This window comes from Podarcis erhardii, assembly GCF_964252035.2.
Source record: "Podarcis erhardii genome assembly, chromosome: 9".
Lineage (NCBI taxonomy): Eukaryota > Metazoa > Chordata > Lepidosauria > Squamata > Lacertidae > Podarcis > Podarcis erhardii.
The window spans coordinates 7,266,270-7,286,653 of record NC_138512.1 but is presented as its reverse complement, the minus strand read 5'-3'; the positions used below and the strand labels follow the sequence as shown (position 1 = coordinate 7,286,653).

The 20,384-nt window shown below is 49.6% G+C and overlaps 1 protein-coding gene across 1 annotated transcript in view; it reads right to left on the bottom strand.

Moving 5' to 3' along the window:
- The window catches only part of SEMA7A (semaphorin 7A (JohnMiltonHagen blood group)), a 59,231-nt gene that overhangs the window by 16,250 nt on the left and 22,597 nt on the right, over positions 1 to 20,384 (bottom strand). Inside the window, exons 2-6 of the mRNA XM_081876288.1 lie at positions 6,998 to 7,131; positions 4,275 to 4,319; positions 2,946 to 3,041; positions 2,387 to 2,471; positions 1,248 to 1,358 (exon numbers count right to left, since the gene is read on the bottom strand). Coding sequence (XP_081732414.1) covers positions 1,248 to 1,358; positions 2,387 to 2,471; positions 2,946 to 3,041; positions 4,275 to 4,319; positions 6,998 to 7,131 — 471 coding nt within the window. The remainder of the gene's footprint in view (positions 1 to 1,247; positions 1,359 to 2,386; positions 2,472 to 2,945; positions 3,042 to 4,274; positions 4,320 to 6,997; positions 7,132 to 20,384) is intronic.

Here is a 20,384-nt window from a genome sequence, read left to right as displayed (position 1 = left end):
TGTGAATGTGGGAAGGGACTCCAGTTCTAGACCTCCTGGCAGCCGGTTCATAGACTCACAGAACTCAGAGTCAGAAGGGATCCCAAGGGCCATCTAGCCCAACCCCCTGTTATGCTGAAATCACAGCTAAGAACTAAAACCAGCTCCAGGTTTGAGGAGGATTCTCAATGAGATAAAAAGAAAGGACTGTAAATTCTTTCAATATGCAGTAACAGCAGCAAGAGTGTTACTGGCCCAGAAATGGAAACAACAGGAAATACCGACTGTGGAAGAATGGAGAGAGTGAAACTGTTAGACTATGTGGAGTTAGATAAATTGACAGGGAAGATTAGATACTTAAGAGACCAAAAGTTCATTGAGGACTGGAGGAAATTCGTGGAATATCTGGAACATATAAGTGAGGGACAGATAACGCTAAAGGGATTTAAAGAAGCACTGTGAAAAATTAAGAAGTATTGTCTAAAGGGAATAGAAAGAAAGAGATAAACAATGTCAATATAAATTTGAGAAATGCGTAATTTAAATAATAACTATGGATGATTTACGGAAAAGCTGAAGGAAGTCCCAAAAAGAAATAAGTTGTGAAAAATTTGATGTGAAACTAATATGTGGGGTTTTTTGTGTTTTTTTATGTAAACTAATAAAAATTTATTTAAAAAAAAGAGAGGAGGATTCTCAATGAAATCTCCTCGCAGGGGACCCCGTCAGAGCTCCTCTGGCCCAAATAGCAGGCAGTGGCAACACTCCGAATGAGTCTGGGTGGCTGGGAGCTGCCATTTTAACACCCTACAATGCCCCTGGGGGGCGTCACTGGGAAAGGTTTCAGGGGCAGCTACCAGGCACTTTTGGAAAAGTTAAGGGGCGGCAGTTGGCCAAGAATACAGCATGCCAGTGCTGACCCTAACTCGCTCTTTACCAACTGGGCTGAACCCAGAGGGCTGAACTCCCATCATCCCCAATGAATTCGGCCAGTGGTCAAGGGGGGGGGTGGCAGCTGGGGTCCAGCCACACCTGGAAGGCCACAAGACGCACATCCTGAATTTCAACTAGAGAAGGCAGGTTAAATGCTCTGAAGCCTTGACAACACCATGCTACTGTTGAGTGGCCATATTAAGTTAAGTGTCCCTCAACTATCTCGTGGGTGTGCTGCTGGAAGACAAGGGGGAGGCTGAGCAGTCTGGGGAGCCCCTCCGTTAGGGAGACTGGGGACCCACTCACCCCATCCCTTCAAGACCTGCCACACTCACTATTCATGACGGTGTCGCTGGTATAGAGCTCCGCAGATCCTCGAATCCGACGGAAGCGAGGTGTCCGCCCATTGTACTGGTGCTTTCTGATGGTTGAGTAGATTTCCTTGCCTGCGAGACAGGAAGAGAGACCAGTGGTAAAGAGGAATGCAGGTGCTAAGCCACCTCAAAAAGAAATGAGAATGTCAGGCCACGGCTTGAGATGGAGTGAACTAGAGCAGAAGACTTCGAGAACAACCTCAAGTCACCGCTTTTCAAATATGGAAAACTGCGCTTCCCACGATTTATCCAACAAGACTGATAGGGGGGATAATATATATAAATATGAATGTATTTATTTTAAATTAATAAAGATATATTTTTTTAAAAAAAAGACTGAAGGGGGAGGGGGACAAACAAACAAGAGATGAGGACCCACAGCTGCCAATTGCTTGAAATTCTCCAAGTTTGCTTGTGATCAAGTGTGAAATGGGGTGCAATCCAGCAGATCTTGTTTAACCTTTGAAAGGGCTGTGGGAAGTATACATGCATGCGTATCCACAAAACACAAATTCATTCTTATGCAGCCTTAAACTGCTTGTAAATCACCTTTTAAACATTTTCATTGCTTTTGAGAGTTCCTGAAAAAAACGCACATGCCCCCTAATTGGCTGTGGCTGCCCATAATGTAAATTTAATTTGTGGTTTATTTTACTGTTACAGTGGTACCTCGGGTTAAGTACTTAATTCGTTCCGGAGGTCCTTACTTAACCTGAAACTGTTCTTAACCTGAAGCACCACTTTAGCTAATGGGGCCTCCTGCTGCCGCTGCACCGCCGGAGCACAATTTCTGTTCTCATCCTGAAGCAAAGTTCTTAACCTGAAGCACTATTTCTGGGTTAGCGGAGTCTGTAACCTGAAGCATATGTAACCTGAAGCGTATGTAACCCGAGGTACCACTGTATTATTATTGGAGAGGCCTGCCAGGTGGGGAGGGCGCTTCAAGACCCCTTGCAACGCCATCGAGAATGTAGGGCCCAAACTCTGGGTTTGCACAGCACAGCAGCTCGGGAGGAGGAGAATGGCGCTCGAGCGAGAGGCCTGGCTGCGTGTCCCGGCTGGGCCAGAAATTCATTCAGCATTAATGTAGGAAAGCTTACCATCGATGAGGACAAGAGCGTTTTGATCAGGGGCAAAAGGAGCCAGGCCCTGGGCACTGATCCCTGGCTCCACCTTCCCATCGACCTGCAGGAGGAGGGAAAAGAGAAGTTGAGCAGATATTTCCCACCTTTCCAGTGTCTCACCAATACAGGGGGAGTGAGAGAGAGACGACTTTCAAACTCCCCTTTTCTTACACCCATGACTTTGGTGGCAGTGGTGAAAGTGTCATCTGCATACCCTGGGGGTGGACAAAGGGAGAAAGGGCGGATCCTGGCCCCCAAGGGATATGCAATCCAGAAGAACAGCACAAGGGAGCAAACATAGCAAGGGAAGAGGAAAGCAGGAGGAAGAAGATGCAGTCATCGCCAACATCGCCCAGCTACAGCAAAGGAGCCTTCCCACAGCCACATCTCCCATCAGCCCCAGCCGAGCCAGTGGTCAGGGATCAGGACATAAGAGGCGGCTTGCTGGATCAGGCCCACAGGGAAGGCTCAGGTAGGGTGACCGGCAGCGATGTCTCAGGCTTAAAGAGCAGAGGGGCAAGGAGAAGCTGCGTACCAAATTCCAGCAGGTGGGGCTGCAGGCGTTTGTGCCACAGATCAGCAACTGGTCCTCATATTTTTCCAGGAGTGTGAGATAGTTCTTGGCATTTTCCTGGAAGAGAAGTGGAGGCGGTTAAGGTGAAGAATCATAGAACTGTACAGTTGGAAGGGACCCCAAAGGTCATTTGGTCCACCCCCGCTATGATGAAGAGGACCAGAAAACGTCCCCCAACCATCCACTCCCATCCTGGAGATCCCACCAACAAGACAGAGAATGTCTCCCCAAGGCCTGCACAGCAGGACCTCCTAATTTTAAGGTAGGGATGGGGAACCTCAGGCCCGGGGGCCAAATGTGGCTCTTGAAACTCTCCCCCGGGCCACCCCCTCACAGGGCCTGCTTCACACTCTCCTTGACTGGTTTTGCCCATCCAGATTCTGTCCTTGAACTCTTCTCTTTTTTGCCACTCGCTTGTCAGGTTAGAGGTCAGAGAGGGCTGTGTGTACAAACCAGCTTACTACACAAGGGCAAAATCTGCACTCTGCTCACTTTTGCCTGCCACTGGCATCTGGCCCCTGGAACGTCATCCAGAAGGGAATGTGGTCCTTGGGCTGAGAAAGGCCCCTCTCTTATGACTGCCAAATCCACATTTAGTCCAAGCATCCGCAGATCTAGCAGAGGGACAGAAACTCTTTGCGAGGCTGATTTGCAAAGTATCAGGCCAAGAAGAAGAGAGGAAGGGGAACCTCCCATGGCGTGGGAATGAAGAACGTCCCAGCACCTGGCCCCTTCTGCATGCAAAGCACCTGCTCCGTCACCGAGCTCTGGGCCCAATCCACCTGCTGAATCATTCAGCGCAGAAGGAGAACCCATTTCTAGAGGTGATGGGGGGTTAGCTGCAGCAATTCCTCCAAACATCTATGTTTTATATTGTTGTAAACCTCTTCACGGGTGGCACTGTGGGTTAAACCACAGAGCCTAAGACTTGCCGATCAGAAGGTCGGCGGTTCAAATCCCCGCAACGGGGTGAGCTCCCGTTGCTCGGTCCCTGCTCCTGCCAACCTAGCAGTTCAAAAGCACGTCAAACTGCAAGGAGATAAATAGGTACCGCTCCAGAAGGAAAGTAAACAGCGTTTCCGTGCACTGCTCTGGTTCGCCAGAAGCGGCTTAGTCATGCTGGCCACATGACCCAGAAGCTGTACACCAGCTCCCTCGGCCAATAAAGCGAGATGAGCGCCGCAACCCCAGAGTCGGCCACGACTGGACCTAATGGTCAGGGGTTCCTTTACCTATATTTCTATGATACTGTGGGGAAAAATACTTTTATAAACAAACAAGCAAACTTACCTGTTTCCTGCAGTCGGACAGCGTCCTGTTGGTTTCAATAAGCACCTGAATGAAAGGGGGAGACAAGAAGCCCACGTGATTTTTAGGTCAGCTTGTCTAGGTGCCTAAAAGTTCACGGCCTCCCACAACAGAGAAACGGCGGGAGGAAATGCAGAGTGGATTTTAGGCGGCACCTGTAACAGGTGCCACAGTTCCACAGATCAAAGTGACTGAGGGGGCACAAACAAGCTCCCTCTTCTAATAATAACACCCAAAACCTGGCCCAGTAACCAATCGGCAACCCGTACAGATCTCTGAACAGAGGAGCAATATGCTGACGGGGTCTCACCCGTGTCAGCACCCAGGCTGCAGCATTCTGAACTCACTACAGCTTCCGGATCAAATGTGAGGGAAGTCCCATGCATTGCCGTCATCCAGTTTTGAAAAACATGACATTAGGAAGTACTTTCTGAGAGTAAGAGACGTTCGACAGCAGAACGAACTTCCTCAGAATGTGGTGGAGATCTTTAAGCAGAGGTCAGATAGCCAGGGATTATTCAGCTGTGATTCCTGCATTGTGTTCCCTTCCAACTCTACAATTCTATGATTGCTGCTGGGACTGGGGAATCTGGCTGGCCCCCTGGAGCTGGGTTCAAGGTCCAGGCTGCTCCCCTGGATAGGGAACCTGACAGTCTAGGGGAGGAGAACAGAACAGTGTATCCCCAAAGAGGGCCTGGCTGGCAGCCTGAACTCTGCACTGTCACAGTAGTCCCACTTGTCCTGATGTTTACCATGAGAGCTGGGAAATTATGAGTGCTGGAAAGTTAACAGCTTCTCCATCCCCTGAGGCTACACCAAAGCAATAATTCCTCATTGAGATACAGATAGGTAGCCGTGTTGGTCTGTCATGGTCAAAACAAAATAAAAAAATTCCTTCCAGTAGCACCTTAAAGACCAACTGAGTTAGTTCTAGGTATGAGCTTTCGTGTGCATGCACACTTCTTCAGATACACTTCTTCCTCATTGAGACTTTGACATTTTTCCAGACCAGCTGGTTCCCCGAGGCAACTGATTCTTCCAAGTCTGCAAGAAGAACCTTCGTTTGTCGTTAAACTGACAGGAGAGACCCTTTTCCAAATTTAGGCAGATTTCGAAACGGCTGCATTATTCTGAATTAAAATGGAAACTACAACTCCAAGATCTAATCTGTGCTTAGATGGTGAAGGAGTCTTCTCTGAATAAGATGTAGCTGGAAACAGAGCAGGATTTGAAAAGCTGTTGCCATCTGTCTTCTCTGGAGGTGAAGTAAAACCACTGTGTGAGCAACACCAAAGTGACCTCCCTGGGGCACAGGCCTGGTCAGTGTGCAGGGAGGTCCTGGGCTGCCCAGACAAGACCCCCTCTTGGCCTCACTGATGGGGTCCAAAGGAAAGCAGAGCAAGGCCTTTGGCACCAGCTTGGCTACAGGTGTTGCTGAAAGGAGGCGTACAAGGTGCCACCCAACTGTTTTAGGGACTCTGGATCTCTGTAGGCTTTACTCCTGAGCTTTTTCTTCTCCCGAAGATATTCCACAAGGTAGCAGAGTTTAGCACCAGAATTTTCCTTCTCCTAGATGGACCACCTTCCCAGGTTGATGAGCCCCATCTGACCCTCACTTCCCTCTACAGCACATGCAGAAACTGCCTTCTTGACCGCTTGACCCACAATTGGTCTCATCTGCTCAGTCTGCCGGAGTTTGTCTTTGTATGCAGGGAAGCTCCCTAACTCACTGAAGGTTTGAGACTAACTGGCTGCCCTCATCTGGTTTAGCTGGCCAGTTAAAGCCATTTCCTGGGAACGTGGCCACTGTTGTCTACTGACAGCTTCTAGGAACCGCAGGGGAGAGCTGAGTGCAGGGTGGGGACCAAAGGTGGACAATTACCCCAGAAGGAGCACAACATGTGCCCCACCAGAGGTACAGAGCCAGTGTGGTGTAGTGGTTAAGAGCGGTGGACTCGCAATCTGGTGAACCGGGTTCGCTTCCCCGCTCCTCCACCTGCAGCTGCTGGGTGACCTCGGGCCAGTCACACTTCTCTGAAGTCTCTCAGCCCCACTCACCTCACAGAGTGTTTGTTGTGGGGGAGGAAGGGAAAGGAGAATGTTAGCCGCTTTGAGACTCCTTTGGGTAGTGATAAAGACGGATATCAAATCCAAACTCTTCTACTACCCCTCCCCTAACACTCCGTTTGAAAAGTAAGTAACCTTTTTCTCCTCTCTCAACAGCACCCCAGGCTGCATTTCCTGGAAAACCTTTAACCATTTGGATGGCTGATATTCGAGGTTTGGCAAATTGCCCTTCTTGAAAAGGTATCTCATAAACTAAAAGGGCAGAGCTCAAATGACTGGTTTTTTTATATATGACGTGATTTTATTCTGTATACAAATATTGAGGCATGTGGTGACTCAGTGCCACCAGTTTACATGAATATCTGGAAAACCGAAGCCTTTACAGAACCTTTATTGTCAATAATGATGGAACTCACTGGTGGAAGATGCTTCTGTTTTTATACTTATTATTTGTAAAGTGAATCTTTGTAGGAGTTAATACTTTCCTATCCCTTTGGAGCTTTGTACTTTGTATATTTCATGGCTTAAATTTCGGATTCTTTCTTTTCCCTTCCTTTTTGTTACATCTGCACTTTTTGTGAATAAATAAACGAAAAGTTAAAAACAAATTTGTGAAGTGTTGTCCTCCATCTCCCTACCGTAAAGCTGGTGGAGTTATCAAAGTTGTAGTAATGAAGCGTGCCGACGGTCCCCACTAAGACCGAGGGGGCCCCTTGTTCATGATAGAGCACAACGTGGCCCTCCCTGGGATCAAACCGGAATCTCTTCTCACCTACAAAAATACAAAGAGGAAACAGGGAACATTTGACACCGCATTGCCAATTCTGGAGAGGCAGGTTCTGCAGACATTCCACAGGAAAATTGTGCAGCAGTGAGGCATACCTAACCGACTGGTTTTTCCCACCCTTAAGAATATAGGAAGCCGAGAATAGAGGAAGCTGGCTCATCCTGAGTCAGAACATTAGCCTAGGGTTACCAGATGTCCCCGGTTCCCGGGGACAGTCCCTGGGTTTGCAAATTTGTCCCTGGGAAATGTGGCAGCGAGCAGCTCCTGAAGCCAGCCAGAGCCAACTGCGCTACCAGGCTGCCTCCGGGCTGCTGACTGCTGCTGCTGCCGCAACTGCCAAAGGAGAACCAGGGACGTCCGACGGTACAGATCTCCTGCCCTCTTCCCCGTTTGTGACTGATCAGGGGAGGCTCGGGAGTCGCAGCCGGCCAACTGTTGCCCAGTTTTTAAAAAACTCTGCGCATTTATGTTTCACGGGGTGCAAAAGAAGGGCTTTGCACCTTTATACAAGATGCATGCGTGCTTGGGACCAGGGTCTTTTGCCTCACCATCCCCACTACTGGCTCCCTATTGCTAAAGGTAAAAGTAAAGGGACCCCTGACCATTAGGTCCAGTCGTGGCCGACTCTGGGATTGCGGTGCTCATCTCACTTTACTGGCTGAGGGAGCCAGCGTACAGCTTCCGGGTCACGTGGCCAGCATGACTAAGCCGCTTCTGGCGAACCAGAGCAGCGCACAGAAACGCCGTTTACCTTCCCGCCGGAGTGGTAACTATTTATCTACTTGCACTTTGAGGTGCTTTCGAACTGCTAGGTGGGCAGGAGCAGGGACAAACCAACGGGAGCTCACCCCGCCGCGGGGATTCGAACCGCCGACAAAGTGTCCCTGGATTCATTGTAAAAAAAAATCTGGTAATCATACATTAGCCACCTAGTTCACAGCTGTCTGTGCTGACTGCCAACAATAGCTCTCCCGGGTTGCAGACAGGGGTCTCCTCCAGCCAGGGAGGAGAGACCCGTGGCCCTTCCCGCGTGGAGCTCCCATCAGCCCCCATTGACACAGCCAGCAGTCAGGGATGGTGACAGATTGAATCCTCCAACACTGGAAGACCACAGGTCTTTTACACCTTTGGCTGTAACCACTGGTCCTACACTGCCCAAACCCTGCCCCCCCCAAGCGGCTATATTTCTTGGAAATAAAACCGAGGGAGCATATTTACCGGTATTTTATTTCTTATTTATTTATTTATTTATTTATTTATTTGTGGGGAAGCAGGTGGCGCTGTGGGTTAAACCACAGAGCCTAGGGCTTGCCAATCAGAAGGTCGGCAGTTCGAATCCCCGCGACGAGGTGAGCTCCCGTTGCTCGGTCCCAGCCCCTGCCAACCTAGCAGTTTGAAAGCACATCAAAGTGCAAGTAGATAAATAGGTACCGCTCCGGCGGGAAGGTAAACGGCATTTCCGTGCACTGCTCTGGTTCGCCAGAAGCGGCTTAGTCATGCTGGCCACGTGACCCGGAAGCTGTACGCCAGCTCCCTCGGCCAGTAAAGCGAGATGAGCACCGCAACCCCAGAGTCGGCCATGACTGGACCTAATGGTCAGGGGTCCCTTTACCTTTTATTTATTTGTTTTTTTGTTTTTTTTTATAAAATATTTATTAGGGTTTTTTATAAAAGAAATATAAAGATAATAAACAGCATTGCTTTGTTTTAACAAAATTTCATAACTTCTTTGGACTTCCTCACATCTCCCGCTCCCACTTACATCGTTAATAAATTTTTTCAAGCAAATTATCATCTTATTTGCAAATTTATAACCACTCAATTCAATATAGTGTAACAATTCTCCAACAAATTTTTGTTTCTCTTAATCTCATTTATCGTCAATTTCCGATCCAATTTAGTGATGGCCAATTATTTATAACCAAGCATCCTTATTAACATTCCTCTAAATCACAATATTTTTGTAGATAAATCTTAAATTTCTTCCAGTCTTCTTCAATCCTTTCTTCTCCCAGGTCTCGAATTTACCTTTACCTTTTATTTATTTGAAGCACGGTAGTAAGAGCTGTTTGACAGTGGAACAGACTCCCTTGGAAGGTGGGGGGGCTCCTCCTCCTTTAAGATTTTGAGAGAGAAGTCGAATGCCCACCAGCAGGGGATTCTTGTGCTCCAATTCCTGCTTTGCAGAGGGCTGGACTAGATGAAACTCTGAAGTTCTATTATTCTAGGACTCAAACATTCCCGATACCTGTTCCATTCCAAAATCACTGCCTCATTTTTTAAAAAAATAAATAAAAGCCAAATGCAGGAGGGGACGTGATTTTGAGATGTTATTACAGAGAAACATAGAATTGTAGAGTTGGAAGGGAACCCGGAGTCATCTAGTCCAACCCCCTGGAATGCAAGAATCCTTTTGTTTGTTTATTTTGGGGTATGTGTGTGCGTCTTTGCTTTGGCCTGCGGAGAAATTCAATACGTTCGATTTTATTAGTCTGCAGACAGAGTCAATACATTAGACTTTGCTCTACATCATCCATTTCTCATGAATCCATTCAGAAGGACATCCTGCCCTGTGGCAGCATCCAGTTTCCAATTTACTGAGGTTGAAAACAGCACAAACATCTGCAATTATTTTGGCATGTGCTTTAAAAAAAAATCCTAAATATGCAGTTAGATACTTTGAGCCAAGAGCCAAATTGCAAAATTCAGTAAAAGGCGAAAGATTTATACGATCGGAAGAGAAACCAGAGCATTGTAAAATTAATATCTGTTAGAAGGATGTTGGAATAATATTATATGATTTTAGCAGGAATGATATAAAGGATTTGGGAATAACTGACTGTTAATTGGTGAAAGGAGGAAAAGTAAAATTATATTATATTAAGACAATTTACAGGACAAAAATTTTAAAAGAGGGAAAGGATTTGCTGAAATGGATAATTGACCTAGAATACAAAAAAGGGAGGTGTGAGGAAGTCAAGGAAATAAGCTAATGAAAGATTAGTGATGAGGAGATCTGATGTATTTTTCTTTGTGTCTTTGTTTTTGTTTAATGGGTTTTATTTCTCTGGGGTTTTTTTGTTTTTTTATATTGCGATGTGTTGTTTTGTTTTTGTTTAATGTGATATTTTTACTTTTTCCTTCTGTAATTTTTGAAACTTTAATAAATATTATTTTTTTAAAAAAAAAAACAAATTGCAAAATTCAGAAAAGTGACCCCACCCAAAAATATGCCCTGCTCCATCTGATTGTCCAAGAAGAGAGAACCTGGTTGGTTCACTTAAAACAACAACAACATGGGATGGGTCGAAAATCCCAGGAACCCTATTAGGCTTGCACATCACATTTCCTTAGGTTCTTATTCTGCTGAGATGATCGGATGCTACTCTTTATCCTCTAGGTTCTAGAAACCAGCGCCTCCTTTGCTGCTTCCCCATCAGCTCCCAATGCCATTTCCAAAGTTTGGAAGGAATGTTCTGCACTGGGCTATTTGCAGGCACACACCCAACTGGAACTTGTGATGCATCTAAGTTATCAGGCCACCCACATGCCCTGCTTGTCTCTCGTTCAGCCTCATGGGGAGGGACCTGCAGGATGGCACCTTCTCAGTGGTGGCTCCTGGTTTGTGGAATGCCCCCACCCCCCAGCAAACTGCACCTGTCTCATCCATTAACTTATTTGAAGAAGAATCAAACAACATTCCCATTTCCCCAGGCCTCTGTTAGTGGAAAAATCTGTTCCTGCCAAACCATAAATTATTAGTTGTGAGGTGACTGGCTTGGGGTTTATTTAAAGCTTTTAAACTTTTTTTTAGAAGGTTGTTTTTAAGCTATTGGTTAGAAGTTTCCATTGCATTCTGGTTTTGACGTATTTGCCACCCTACACTCCTTCAGGAGGAGGGGTGGAGCTACACACCTAGTATTTGATTACTTAATGCACAATCTGGCAATGTCCTTTGTGAGGCACACAGTCCTGTATGCAGCTTTCAGCTGCAATCTATACCTATACTGAGGACTTGGCTACAACGGACGTCTGTTTGTGTACAGCGATTTTCCTCTTTGAAACACAACCAGTTCCCTCCAGAATGTTCCCGCCGGGCACTCCCAGCCTCCTCTGATCCTGGGAAGTAGGTCAGAACAATTAGCCACGAAAGACAGAGAGCAGAGGCATAACAGCAGCTTGCCCCGGGGCAAAACAAAACAATGCCAATATCAAAAAGCCCACTTGCCAACTCTTCCTCCTCCTACTTGACCCAGCTCCTAGATGGGTGGGTGGAGAAATAATAACACCACGCAGTTCTACCCTGGAAGCTGCAAGGGCAGAGCTCACAGGACACGGCCACAATGGGTGCGTTCTAACTCCACTGTACGACCAGTGCAACCACACTGGGCGCTGTGATGGAGGGGGCGGCACAATAATGCTGTATAACAGAGCGGGAAGGGGCACCAGCACAGGACACCACTGGAAGTTGAGAGCCCACAGTCTGTCACTGTCCTGGGAGGCAGTATGCCCTTGAGTACCAGCTGGGGGGGGGTCAGAAGTGGGCAGAGTGCCGTTGAGCTCAGGCAGCAGCGTAGCGTGGGTTACCGGTGCCCGGGGAGGAGCAATTATTGCAAATTCATTGAGGGTCCTTCTCCTTGATGCAGTTGTGCCGCCTTTGCATACGGAAATCTTTGGGATGAGAAGAGTGACAGAGAATGAGTGGACTTCTGCTACCAGATGAGCTGAAACGGTTTCTGCTGTATCTTTAAGTGTTTTGCATTGCCTGATGGGTTATTAAAGTGTTGTTTCTTATCCAACGAAAATGAAAAAGTATTGTGGACTAGGCAGTTTGGGTGGAAGCACGTGCAGAGCCTACACAAGAGGGGACGGAGCCCGCCTCCAACAGGCTCCTCAACTGCTGCCTCCATCTGCCTGCCCACTAGATCAGGGGTCAGCAACCTTTTTCAGCCATGGGCCGGTCCACCGTCCCTCAGACCATGTGGTGGGCCGGACTATATTTTGGGGGGAAACAAACGCACACAAATTCCTATGCTCCACAAATAGCCCAGAGATGCATTTTAAATAACAGGACACATTCTACTCATGTAACACCACGCTGATTCCCAGACCGTCCACGGGCTGGAAAGAGAAGGCAATTGGGCCGCATCCGGCCCCCGGGCCTTAGGTTGCCTAACCCTGCACTAGACCAACCCGCCTGCCACCGAACTTCAGCTGCCAACGCTCTGTGTCTGTCATCTGATTGCACCCCAGTTCTCAACAGCTCCAGCCAGCATGGCCAGTGGATCAGGGTGGCCATAACTGGGAGCCCAGCAACATTTGGTGGGCCCACAGGATCCCGTCTCCTGTGCTAGAAGTGTGACAACTACCGTTGGAACCAGGCACGATCTTCTGGGAGACGCGAGGGAGTTTCCCAAATCGCATCAAGCTGCAGTTGCACTTTCTGGCACTTGTCTGCTGCACCACTAGGGCTCGGGGATCCTTGCATATCCAGCAGAAGGGGGGTCATCACTACTGGAGGCCCCATCCCTGCCCACCAGGACCTGTTAAATCCTGACCTCTGGGCCTGCTGCTCCCCAGCGTGGGCAAAGTTTCACAGAATCATAGAACTGTTAGAATTCCTGCTCCATGATTGCAGTCATGGGATTTTTGTACATGACGGTGTATGTTTTGACTCCACAGAGTGGGAAGTGACGGAGACAGGAATTTTTTGTTATTGGGTTCTGTGAAGTTGGACTATTGTCCTTCGTTTTTTTCTCTTTGCTGTCTGATGCTAGAGAGAAGGGGAGCCATGTTGCAGTGCTCTGTGTGTGTTTATATGTGAATAAAGTAGATTAGCCAAAATGCTGAGTTGCTGAGGTCTGTCACACGAACTGCACAGACTCTGCAGATCCCTAAGTGTGCCGGTGCCTCCTGGCATCAGTCACTGTGATGTTCGGGCAGAAGAAAGCTTTGGAAGCTCCCGAACGATCGACCAGGAGGGAGAGAACATGTCAGTTGGGCATGTGTCTCTGCCAGGGTCCTACTCGAGTGTAGGACTAGCTCCTGACAAGAACTGCATGGCTGAAAGGGATCCCCAGTGGTCATCGAGTCCAACCCTCTGCAATGTGTGAGGACGGCACGGACTGCGCAGCTGATCTCGCCGCTCGCCTGATTTTGATCACACTGGGAACAGAAGCAGGTCACATTTCAGGCACTGCACCATGAAAAGCTTCACGGGCCAATTTCCACTATTCACCTTTGTTTTTTAAATAGTACGCCAGGGATCTTCCTTCTCTCCCTCGCCCCCTCCTGTCGGCAAACGTTTTGGCTAATGACTTGTCTTCCAAAACAAGGCCCACCCCCATCCTGCCCACTGCCTAGGGACTGAGAAAGGCCAAACAGCTCTATGGAAACCAAAGTTTGATTCGAACACACACCCTTCAGAATCAGAGGAGCCTTGTGTCAGGCTCCTGTCTACCCAGGGAATATTACCTCATTCTGGCAAGAAGCAGCAAAGCTTTCTTCTCTTGATATCTCTGAGTCACTGCTTATAATTGGAGGGGAAGGAAACCCTCATTATCATAGCAGATCCCTGCAAAGGATGCGCCTTATTGCCAATCCCTTGAGAGGTGGGAGAAATTAGATTCCATTCCTCATAGAATTACAGAGTTGGATTCTATGCCATCTGGCCCAACCCCCTGCAACATAAAGAGGACCTTGCATTTTTCAAACGATTATATTATTTGATTTCTACACTGCTTAATATATTTTAAATATCTCTAAGTGGTGTACAAAAATACCACCAGTTCTAAACAAACTCTCGACTCACCTACAAAAGTCTCACAGTGAGAAGAGCTCCTGGAAAGAGCCTCAAGCTAGACTGGGCAGGTCCAGGGTGGATGCTATTTGCTCAGCCCATTCAGCTGCCCTCTCCACTCACTCTTCCTTTCTCCTCTGTCCTCTCCTCCTCCCAAACACAACCATCCTTAGAAATTCTCTGGAATTTGTAATGTGGTTTCGCCAGCCAAAAATGCATATACTGGGATAAAGAGTGCATATGTATTAGTGAAAATAATCTATTACAGTGGTACCTTGGTTCCCGAACAGCTTGCCTCCCGAACAAATCGGCTCCCAAACGCCACAAACCCAGAAATAAGTGTTTCGGTTTGCGAACATTTTCTGGAAGCCGAATGTCCGTTTTAGCTGTTGGCATTGTTTCCAGTACCAATCAGAAGCCACGCCTTGGTTTGCGAACGTTTTGGAAGGCGAACGGACTTCCAGAACGGACTGAGTTTGAGAACCAAGGTACCACTGTATATTGCTATTTATGGATTTTTATTTTCATTTTTTGCATTTTGATCTCACCTTTTTCTGCAAGGACCTCAAGATGGTGTATGTGGTTCTTTCCCCATCATTACTCCCCATCATGGCAAACCAGTAGTAAGGCTGGCAGAGTGCAAACCCATGGGCAGGAGCACCAGATTGGCTCTGCCGGTGTGTCTGCACTGGGCTGACCATGCCACTGCCTCGCCCCTCTCTCGGGAGGTGAACTAAGCCTTCTCTGCCCCACCGGCTGCTACCCATCTGGAGGGGCCCATTGCCAAGGTTCATGGTCTTTTCTGTTCCACCAGCTATAAGCCTCAAACAAGGCGCTTAGTGGTGCCTCACTAAGTGTGTGTCTGCAAAAATAAAATGATGGCCTTTGTTCTCCTGGCATTTTGGCAGTTCAGTCAGGAGTGCAGAACAAGTGACACTGGTGGCGGGAATGTTGCCGCTCATACACAACAGAACACTGAAAAGCCGCCACGTGCCCCTGATGGATGTCATAGCTGCACAAAGGCTAGGGGCCAGGCAGCACACTACGGCATGGCTCAGAACAGCCTGATTCAGTGGGGGAAAGAGCAACCAGTGTCTCCCACAAAGCATGCAAAGTGCTTGCAATCTTCTCTCTGTGTCACTGCAGAGCGCAGACGGTTTTTATTGCTTCCTTCCTTAAAGCTGCCAAGTCCTGCTCAGCCAGCTGAACAACACTTCCCCATACAAACCACCCTGCAGTCATTGCTTCTTAAAATGTCACTGCCAGCCTGGTGGTTGACGTTGCCAGCTGGGATCTAAGAGCCCCTTGTCAGATACTCGTGGCCCTCTGACCTGTGTAAATCTAGTAAAAGCTGCAGGCTGTTTTTTGTTTTTTTTTAAGGAGTGCATTCCTAGAAGCAAACAAGTTAAATGCTTGGCAAGTGAAGAGGGTCTAAATCTACAGGCAGAAAAAGTTGCAAAGGCAAATTTTAATCCTAACAGAGGGCCAAAGGCAGCTGCGCTCCATAGACAGCTTATGGCGACTTCAGAAGGAGACCCCTGTTCCCCCTCACAGAGATACAATTCCCGGGGGAGGTTGAGCATCAATCTCCCTCCCCAGTGATTTCTGAAAACTCTGCATAAAAACTTCCAGCAAAGGGAGAATACCACCTTTCAAACGAGTCCTTTCCACTGCCAGCTTTCTGACCATCAGAAAGTTCTTCCTGAAGTTTAGTTGGAATCGACTTTCTTCTCCTTTGAATCTGTTGCATTAGATCAGGGGTCGGCAACCTAAGGCCCATGGGCCACAAGCAGCCCACAGGGGTCGTTTAACTGGCCCACGAGCCACTCCTGAACGGAGCTGCCCACTCGGCGAGTCCCTGCGTGCTGTGCTAAACCAGCGGCAAAGAAGAAGAAGAAGAGTTTGGATTTGATATCCCGCTTTATCACTACCCAAAGGAGTCTCAAAGCGGCTAACCAGATTACGAGTGTACCGCTCTTAACCACCACACCACACTGGCGCAGCGTGGGGACTCACTTCCGCGGTGCTAGAAATTGCCTCTGCGCAGATGCAGACACCGGAAATCGCGTCTGCACAGATGCCAGAAATCGTGGGCACGTGCACTCACACGCACACACAATCCAGCCCACAGAGGGATCTCCACTGGAGTGAACCAGCCCAGGCAAGGTAAACCTTTCTGTCCCCCGCTTCAGATCCTGACCTCCACGCCAGCAGAAAACAAGTTCCGAATCACACCAGGTGGGTGCAGATACCGAGAGACTCCAGAGGGCAGCTCTGGCCATTTCCTCCCTGGGAATGGGTGTTAAGTTGTGGGTGAACATATCAGACGACACAGAAATTCTTCAGAAAGCTCTTGTTTATTCACAGGCCAGAACAGAACTGAACTGAAGGGTTCAGCCAGCCTGCTTATATAGAGCTCTATTACAACGCAACACGGGTGGCGCTGTGGGTAAAACCTCACTGCCTAGGACTTGCCAATCGTATGGTCGGCGGTTCGAATCCCCACAGCGGGCTGAGCTCCTGTCTTTCGGTCCCAGCTCCTGCCCACCTAGCAGTTTGAAAGCACCCTTAAGTGCAAGTAGATAAATAGGTACCGCTTTATAGCGGGAAGGTAAACAGCGTTTCCATGTGCAGCAGCTTCGTCATGCTGGCCAAGTGACCCAGAAGTGTCTCCGGACAGCGCTGGCCCCTGGCCTCTTAAGTGAGATGGGCGCACAACCCTAGAGTCTGACAAGACTGGCCCGTACGGGCAGGGGTACCTTTACCTTTACCTTACAACGCAACAGTAACAACTTTCTGTAACTATCCAATCACTGAACGTCACTTTCAATTCCTTATTTGCATATGTGGACCTGAGTGAAAACTATCTACAGTATCCCCCTGCTGGCCCAGGGTGAGAACTTCAGCACATAACAGTGGGAAACCAACAGCACCTGTGGAACTGTCCAGTGCGTTTCCTCTGCGCAAAAACTCTGCACGTTTTGTCCACGCAAGCCTCTGTGGAAAACGTCTGTGAAATATACTCAGAGTCGCAAAGTGATTTCATGCTCTTTATTCAGCTCATAGTGGTGAGGAGGAATGAATGAAAGTCCCCTCAAAGTATCTGCTTTATATACATTATTTACACAATGGGCTGCACATGATTGGCTAATTCTGGAATTCTACTGTAAGCCAATCAGGTTGTGGATTCACTTCTATCTGGAGCATGATTGGGTGGTTCCTGCCAACCAATCATATTGCTGCATTGTTCTAGGACCAATCAGACTGCTGCATTCTGAATCCTATTGTTCTAGGACCAATCAGACTGCTGCCTTTTGGATCCTATTGTTCAGTACATAACACCCCTCCCCTCTAAGTTCCAGTCCTGCCCGGGAGGTCGCATTCATAGTCCTCAAGGTACGCCGGCGGCCTACGTGTGCGTTGCGGCCTGGGGTGTTCCCTGGTCCGGGGTTCAGGTTCTGGCTCGTGTTCCAAGGATGCTGGCTGTGATGGGGCTGTTTGGTCTGGTGCAACCTGCTCGCTCAGTCGTAGTTCTGGTTCTGGTGTCCTTTCGGCCTCACGGGTCCTCTCTGTATTTACTGATTCTGCCTCTCCTGCTTGCCCCTGCTGCTCTATGGGCCTCACTGCCCCACTGTTCCCTTGGGACTCCCTTGACCTGTCCTCCTCCTCCTGGTTTTCTCCCGGGAATCGTCGCCGTATCTGGTCGCAGTGGCGGCGCCAGCATTGCCCCCCATCTGTTAGCACCTCGTACGACACAGGGCCAGTGACCCTGGTGACTGTGGCAGGTACCCAAGCAGGGCCTGCCCCAAAATTCTTTGCGTACACTGGGTCTGGGCCTCGAAGGCCCGGGGGTTCCTGCCTTCCCCCCACCCCTACCTCATCCTGAGCTCTATTGGGGTGAAGGCGGTCCAATCTGATTGCAAGGCGCCGACCCATTAGTAGTTCAGCGGGGCTCTGGCCAGTCGTTGAGCTGGGGGTGCTGTGCTGTGCTAGGAGGAATGTGGCAAGGCGGTACTCCCAATCCCCTTGCGTCATGCGGCGAAGGGTGTCCTTGGTGGTCCGCACCATGCGTTCTGCTTGGCCATTGGTGGCTGGGTGGAATGGCGCCGAACGGATGTGGCGGATGGCGTTCTGCGCTGTGAAGGTTTGGAATTCTCCTGACGTAAATGCAGTCCCATTGTCTGAGACGAGAGTGTCAGGGAGCCCGTGGGTTGCAAACAGCCTGCGTAGGACCCGGATGGCTGCGGACGTAGAAGTGGACGGTACCAGTGCAACTTCCAGCCATTTGGTGTAGGAGTCCACCACTATGAAAAATGTTTTCCCCTGAAAGGGGCCAGCGAAGTCCACATGCAGGCGTGACCATGGTGCTCGGGCGGACTCCCAGGACTGGACTGGGGCCCTTGGGGGATCTGGGCGGGATTCTTGGCAGGCCTGGCAGTGTTTGACCCAGGCCTCTATCTCTCCGTCGATCCCCAGCCACCACACATAACTCCTGGCAAGGGCTTTCATTCTTACTACCCCTGGGTGTGTCTCGTGTAGGGCTGTGAGGACCCTTTTGCGGAGGGGCTGGGGAACAACGACCCCGCTTCCCCATAACAGGCACCCCTTGTGGGCCGACAGTTCATGTTTGCGGGTTGTGTAGCCAGCGAATTCTGGCCCCTGGCTGCTGCTGGGCCATCCCCTCCACACCCAGTCCAGGACCCGGGAGATGACCCTATCTTTCTTGGAATGGTGTGCAACTTCTTGTGCCTGAATGGGGCGGTCGGGAAGCAGCTCCAGGCTCATAACCTCTTGTGCAGGTGCTGGGTCAGGGCCTGTTTCCGGTAGTGGTAGCCTGCTGAGGGCGTCCGCATGGCCCATCGCCTTCCCAGGGCGGTGAATCAGTGCATACTGGTAGCTGGCAAGGAAAATTGACCACCTGAGGACGCGAGGAGACAGCACTTGAGGGGTCTGCTTTTCGGGGGCAAACAAGCCCAGCAACGGCTTGTGGTCAGTCACCACAGTGAAGGGCCGCCCGTACAAGAAATCATGGAATTTTTTTACTCCCTTCACGATTGCCAGACCCTCCTTGTCGATTTGCGAGTAGTTCCGCTCGGTTTCGTTGAGTGTCTGGGAAAAGTATGCCACCGGTACCTCTCTTCCATCCAGGAGTTGGTGTCCCAGGACAGCGCCAATGCCATAGGGTGAGGCATTGCATGCTAGCACAACTGGCAGCCTCTCGAAGTGTGCCAAGACCGAGTTTGAGACAAGCAAGTCCTTGACTGCCTGGAATGCGGCCTCTTGGCGCTGGCCCCACACCCAAGGAGCCCGCTTGTCCAGGAGTCTGTATAGGGGCTCCGCTACCGCCGCCTTGTGGGGAAGGAAGGAATGGTAAAAGTTCAATAGTCCCAAGAAGGCCTGAAGTTCAGTCTTGTTCTTGGGCGCTGGGGCATCACAAATGGCCCGTACCTTGTCCCCAGTTGGGTGGACCCCTTCTGCATCCACCATAAATCCCAGAAAGTCCACCTGAGGCACTCCTAGTAGACATTTTTTCCCGCTTCACCTTGAGACCCGCCGTCTGGAAACGGTGCAGAACGGTGCAGAGGCGGTCCTCAAACTCCTCGGGTGTGGGCCCGGCAATCAACACATCATCGAAGAAGGGGGTGACACCAGGAATCCCTTTAAGGAGAGAGTCCATTAGATTCTGGAATATGCCTGGTGCCACGCTGACCCCGAATTGCAGCCGCTTTACCCTGAACGCTCCTCTGTGCGTCACAATCGTCTGTGCCTCTGCTGTAGCCTCATCTACTGGCAGCTGTTGATATGCTTGGGCCAAGTCCAGCTTGCCAAAAATTTTCGACCCAGCCAGGGTGGCAAGGACATGGCTGACCACTGGCACTGGGTATGCATGGGCCGTGAGGGCCTTGTTTATGGTACATTTGTAGTCTGCGCAGATGCGGACCGAACCATTAGGCTTGACGGGTGTGATGATTGGGGTTTCCCAGGGGGCATTAGGCACCGGCTCCAGCACTCCTTGCTCCACGAGTCGGTCCAATTCCTCATCTATACGGGGTTTCAGGACGAACGGGACCCGGCGGGCCTTGAGCCTGACCGGTCGTACTGCAGGGTCAAGCTGTAGAGCAATGGGGGGGGGCCGTATACTGTCCCAATTTCCCATCGAAAACCCCCGGAAATTCCTTGCATATGGCGTCCCCGTCCACTTGTAAGCTCATGTGGTTCACCCCGGTGATGGCTAGCCCCAGTGGTCCAAACCATGCCAATCCCAGTAAGCTAATGTAGGGGCCCTTGACCACAAGCAAGTCCAGTTGCCGCGTCCGCCCTCTGTATTGCACCCTGAAGGTCCCCACCCCCATTGTGGGGACCTTACGTTTCTGGAAGTCCCGGAGGGTGAATGGGGCCGGCCTGAGTTTGGGACCCCCAGTAGGGCACAGTTTCCTTA